The sequence below is a fragment of the Quercus lobata genome, chromosome 4, assembly GCF_001633185.2.
Source record: "Quercus lobata isolate SW786 chromosome 4, ValleyOak3.0 Primary Assembly, whole genome shotgun sequence".
NCBI lineage: Eukaryota > Viridiplantae > Streptophyta > Magnoliopsida > Fagales > Fagaceae > Quercus > Quercus lobata.
Window position 1 is genome coordinate 3,643,929 of NC_044907.1, and position 5,746 is coordinate 3,649,674.

At 32.9% G+C, this 5,746-nt stretch overlaps 1 protein-coding gene across 1 annotated transcript; it reads right to left on the bottom strand.

The window, feature by feature from the left end:
- Positions 1-670: 670 nt before the first annotated feature.
- Positions 671-4,273, bottom strand: LOC115984406 (receptor-like protein 15). The gene is made up of 4 exons (XM_031107438.1): positions 4,264-4,273; positions 4,058-4,204; positions 3,068-3,214; positions 671-2,990 (listed from the first exon to the last, which is right to left on the bottom strand). Exons 1-4 carry the CDS (start codon positions 4,271-4,273, stop codon positions 772-774), a joined length of 2,523 nt encoding a protein of 840 aa, XP_030963298.1. The 3' UTR covers positions 671-771.
- Between the last annotated feature and the right edge of the window lie 1,473 nt (positions 4,274-5,746).

Genomic DNA, 5,746 nt, shown 5'->3' on the forward strand with positions numbered 1-5,746 from the left:
GGCACCCAGCCTAGTCAGAAGGTAGTTTTGAAGAAGAAAGGTTGGTGAGCTAGACACGCCAAATTTCATTATGTTCACTTATAAAAAATTTTGTGTGATAAATGATTTTATTTTGGCATGCCACTTGCATCCTGCTCTCTATCGAGAATAATGTGTGACATAATAAGTCTCTATCGATGATCACTCACATACTCTTTAAATCGGTGGATTCAAGTTATTGATCTCCAAATATCAAGTGCATTGGATTCAAATCTTCTAAGGGGAATTGAAGTATGTGGGCTAGAGGTTCATGTTGCAGCAAATCACTATTAGAGACATCTGTGAAATTCAAAGCTGAGTTTGGTAACTATAGTTAGATTTACAAAGAATGAGGTTATTTTGACTATACATATCTATCCTATAGTGAAATTGTTCCAATTGTATTTATAAGGTCAAGTTCCCCCAGGTTTTTCCTTTGAAACTATTGTGTTCTATTGGTTTCCTAGATTATCATATCTTGTATCTTTTAAATTTCCACACTTGCATAATAATATTAATGATTATGTGTTTAGCCTAAATCTTCCAAAATAGATCAATTTATTAACTTGGATTTAAAATTGGTTAAATATAATGTTTTGAAAGGGGTCTAAAATTAAAATGCACTATCTTTGTAGTTAGAACAACAGCCAAATTCAAAATTTACACAACTGATATATTTATTCAAAGTTCAAACTTTAGATTCAAAATCCACAAGGAAGAGACACACATACATGTAACCATTAAAATGCAAGGCTATGCAAGCCTGAAATTGAACAACTTGCGGTAATGAACCACAACAAAACAGTAGCAATTGTCAACGCACACCTCAATGAAGTTAAACCACGCCCTACGCCAGTAAGGATTTATGTAGAGAACTGCAACAAGTCCCAACAACACTGTTATGTAAACCACCACAAAGCTTATGTAGAAGACAGCCATGTCAATGAAACTACCCCCATCTTCCCCATCATGATCCACTAGCATTGTAGACGGAGGTCCAATTTTGGTGCAATCATGTAATGGAGGTCCACACAAAAGAGGGTTACCCTCATAACTACTTTCACTAAAAGTCCCAAATTGATTTTTTCTTTCTGGTGTTGTACCTGATAAGTTATTATGTGCCACACTGAAGACTGCTAGAAAGGTAATTTCGGTCAATTCAGGTGGAATTTTACCACTTAAACTGTTATAGGAAAGATCCAAACTCTCCATCAGTTTCAAGTTTGAGAATGTTGTAGGGATTGGTCCAGTTAGATTGTTGTGTGATAAGTTCATTGCCCGGATGGTGCTCATCATTCCAAGTTGAGGTGGGATTTCACCTACTAACTTGTTGCATGAGAGGTCAATTCCAACCATGTAGTTGAGAATGTCTCCATGATAGGAGTCAATTCTATTCTTTGTTGTGAACTCTGCTTCATCTGTCTCCCTTACATCTGTCTCAAAATAAACCAAATGATTCCAGTCTTTCATATTTGTTGATTTTGTCTTCAAGTATGGCATTCTAATTTGATACTTAGAAAACCCTGCCCAGAAACCTCTAAAAATAGGCTCTTGGGTGGATGCCATGAAAGTAATGTTACTCAAGCAATGTGGTATTGTACCTGAAAATTTATTGTAGGAAAGATCCAACAAGTTTAAGTTTTGCAAAAGGCATAATTGATTTGGAATCCTACCTTCTAAATGATTTTCTCTCAAAAGAAGAATGCTCAAGGATGAGAGGTTGCCGATCCAATCAGGAATGTTTCCAATTAGGAGGTTGTCTCGAAGATTTAATGTAACTAGATTAGAGTTGTTTTTGAACGCACATGGAATTGGACCGCTCATCCAATTTTTATTCAGATAAACTGATCTAATATATGATGAATTGAAGCAAGATGGAATAGAGCCAGATAGATTGTTCTCGGAAAGGTCAAGAAATCGAAGTCCAACAAGTTTGCACAACTCGATTGGAATAGGACCTTCAAGTTGATTTTTGGCCATAACAATTTCCCATATATAAGACATGTTCCCCAACCACGTTGGAAGCATGCCTGAAAAATGGTTATTACTAAAATCAATTACGTATAGATTATTTAATATTGAGATGCTATTTGGGATCATTCCCGGTAAGTGATTGTCATCCAAAAGTAAAATTTCTAAATTAGTCAGATTGAAATTGGTGGGGAATATTTGGCCACTGAAGTTATTATATGACAATTTGAGAAATTCTAAGTTGTGGCAGCCCATTCCAAAATGCATAGGTATTGTTCCTGATAAATGATTCTCAAACAAGTCTAGAAATCGTAAGAAAACCAATTTCCCAAAAGAAGAAGGTATACTACCTTGAAATGCATTTTTAGACATGTTTAAATATTCTAAATTTGGAAAAATTAAACCAAAATTTATGGGGATTGGACCCTGGAAGTGATTATCTGAAATATCTATGTTCCTAATGTTGTGACAAATATCATATGGCAGCATGAAAGGTCCCGTGAAAGAGTTATTATTTAAGAAAAAGGACTCCAATTTTGTATTGTTTTCTAGCAACCAAGTGGGAAACTTTCCGACCAAATTATTGTGAGAGAGATCAATCACTACCAACTCATATTGGTAATGAAGAAATCTAGGAGTTGTGCCATTGACATTGAGTCCGTTAGAAAGACTCAAAAACTGTAATTGGAAGGTTGGAATCCAAGTATGAGAGTCAGGTTCAAAGGCAATTTTATTGTTATCACCTAATAAGTCCTTAAGATTTGAGAGGTTAGAAAAGGTGGACATTGTGGCTGGGATCAAGAAGTCGTTATTTGACAGAGAGAGGTGCTCAAGTAATGTCAAACTTGGTAGTTGGGAGTGGGCAATGTTCCCGGTGAAGTGATTGTTAGAGAGATCCAATACTTGAAGTGATGTCAAGTTTGCCATACATGAAGGTAGTATCCCTCCAAAATTATTGTAGCTGAGGTCTATCTCTTGGAGCTTCCTAAGTTCACACCAGCCTGTAAAATGAGATTAGTATTGATTAGATTATAGTATTGTAGCTTTCCTAAGTAATATCATTGTGAAAGCAACCTACCTTGTGCAGGTAAGCTACCGTTGAGATGACAGTTTTGCACTGACAATACTTCAAGAGAATTCATAACTCCAACTTTGTGAAGGAAGCTGTTATCAATTGATGAATAATCCAAGTACAGCTGCTCTAGGTTGTTTAGTGCACCTAACTCTAAAATAATAGTAAAATTTTTAGATATGGAAATTGTAAAAAAAAAAAAATTATTAATATGGTATAGTACGAAATAGTTACAACTGTTAGCAAAATATGTGGCATGCTATATTTCAAGTTTAAATAAAAGCAATATATACAGATTTTGGTTTAACAAATCCAAGAAAGAATTAGAAATGTCCACTTTGTTTTTATCATCAACATCATCAGTGAGAGGAGTGAAAACTGAATTATTTGTCCATAGTAAAAGACATTTTTCCTATTTAGATGGAATTTTATAACAAGAATGTCAACAAATTTAAAAGTAAATATTGCTTCTATTACAAATTTTTACTCGTTCCTTTTTCTTTTTCTTTTTTTTTTCTTTTTTTTTTTTTTCTAAAATCTAAAATCTGTACAATATGGTTTTCAAAAGCATGAAATAGACTTTCAGTGTCTGAAACTTCTGCTTTTGTTATTTCTTGAGAAAGTGGTAAAGTAAACATGACAGCCATTTTTCAAGTTCCATTGGTCTTCAAATATGTGCATAAACTGATTTGAGTTACAAAAGATCTCTATGTTCTTTCGAAGACTATGGAATTTTAACAAGTGATTCCAAATCATTATAACTAGAATTGCAAGAGATGCAAAATTATTATCGATAATAATAAAGGATTTGAAAAGAATCATGTGTTAGAATGGTTCAAATGTTAAGGAACACAAGTTTAGTTTCATTTCTTTTTTTTTAAGAAATTTCATGAAAAATATTTATAAAAAGTTTATAATAGGTTATGGTTTTCTAAAATTATGCTGGTAATGATTATCTTACAGTGTATATAAGAGTCTGAGCATTGTATAACTTACCTTTAGTAGTATACGATCCTTCCAAATTGTTGTATCCAATATTTAATATCTTCAACGATGGGAAGGCAGCTAATGACTCAAGAGTTCGTGCATTAAAATTGATTTCACTCAAATCTAGGACTTGCAACTTGCTTAAGCTGTTTGAATCTATAGGGAAAAATAAAATATTTCATAAATAAATAATATTGCAGTTACATTAGGCATACGGCATACCATGTAAAATAAGGATTTTATTTTAATTCGTGAACATGTATTTGACAACCTGTCATACCTTTTGTTGTCAAGAAGTCATTGATACGATTTCCGTACAAGTAGAGCTCCTCCAAGTTGTTAAATGCTTTGAAGTCTACATGAAAAAATAAATGAATTAAAAGATTGAACATTTTTTAGTAGTTCAATTTGTCTAGATTAAAGGTTGAATTTCAATTTGAAAATCTTAAATTCATTTTGTTAACAAGGATTGTAATGTTCATTTCCACTTGCTAGCTGTTTGGGTTTCTTGTACGTACGGTTTGGACTTCTTGTACACAATCACTCCCACACCCAATTTCATAATTTGCTGACTTATGTGAGTTTGAGTGGTCTGCATGAAGTAGTGAGTCGCATAAAGTAGAAAATATCTACCATTCACAGTGACACAACTTAGTAAATTGTAAAATTAAATGTGTGATTGGTTATATCTCTAGAATTATTCCTCTTGAACTATCTCATTCATCCATTCCATTCTCTTAGAGGATGAAGATAGTTTGGACTTTGGATCAAATGACTTTTTTTTTGTTGTTTTATTTTTGTTTAATAATACTTAATTAGTCAGCTTAAAAAAAGAGTCATCATTGACTAACATTATATTATATAATTGAATGACTCTGCTAATATTTTAGTCTACTTGTTCTATATTTGATGATGTATCTTTTTTTCCTTTTGCCCCGTATCCATCAATGGAATGGCCTATAACTTGACTCATTGGGCTTGTTTTTGTTATCCTTATTTACCCAAAATAAAATGGGCATGTGAATGTGAATGTGTGTGTGTGTGTTTTTTTTTTTTTAATTTTTTTTATGTCATCATATAATAGTTGATCATTTTTACCTATTTCACCCTAAATTTTTGTCAGTGTTTCAACTTCAAGAGCTCTCACGGGTTATTAGAATGATTTTTCTAATTTATGACATGCTAGTTTCCAAATTTTATCACTTACCAAAAAAGCAAAGTTCCAAAATTTATTACTGACTTATTGTTATCTATTCTTTTTCTTCATTTGGAATGCCAAGTCACACTTTTTTTTCTTCACATTATCTGAGATTGTTACCTAAGCATCCAATCATCCATGACATTTCCATACACCTCCTAGGAATCACGGCAATAAATAAGCATGGAATTCAATCATTTGAATCTTCGCATTTAATAGGGTATAATAACCCTATTAATAGTATACCCAATGCAAGGTATAATTTTTCATTAAACGGGACTTTAAATATGTCTAATAAATAAATATAACAGGTTACGCAAAACTTCACAGTGGGATTTGAACACGGACTTTCGGACCAGTGCCTAAAATAGTAAAATCTGGCGCCTTAGAGCATTAGTATTGGAGAATGCTAATGCTATATCTAAGGGAAATTTAGAATTTTAAGTCCCAAAATCATCTGCATTGGAGAATGCTAAACAGCAGTATTGCAAATTTTTTTG

Coding starts and splice junctions, on each gene's coding strand:
- LOC115984406 (XM_031107438.1), bottom strand. Junction 3,215..4,057: donor AGGATCGTATACTACTAAAG/GTAAGTTATACA, acceptor CTATTATTTTAG/AGTTAGGTGCACTAAACAAC. Junction 2,991..3,067: donor CGGTAGCTTACCTGCACAAG/GTAGGTTGCTTT, acceptor CTCATTTTACAG/GCTGGTGTGAACTTAGGAAG.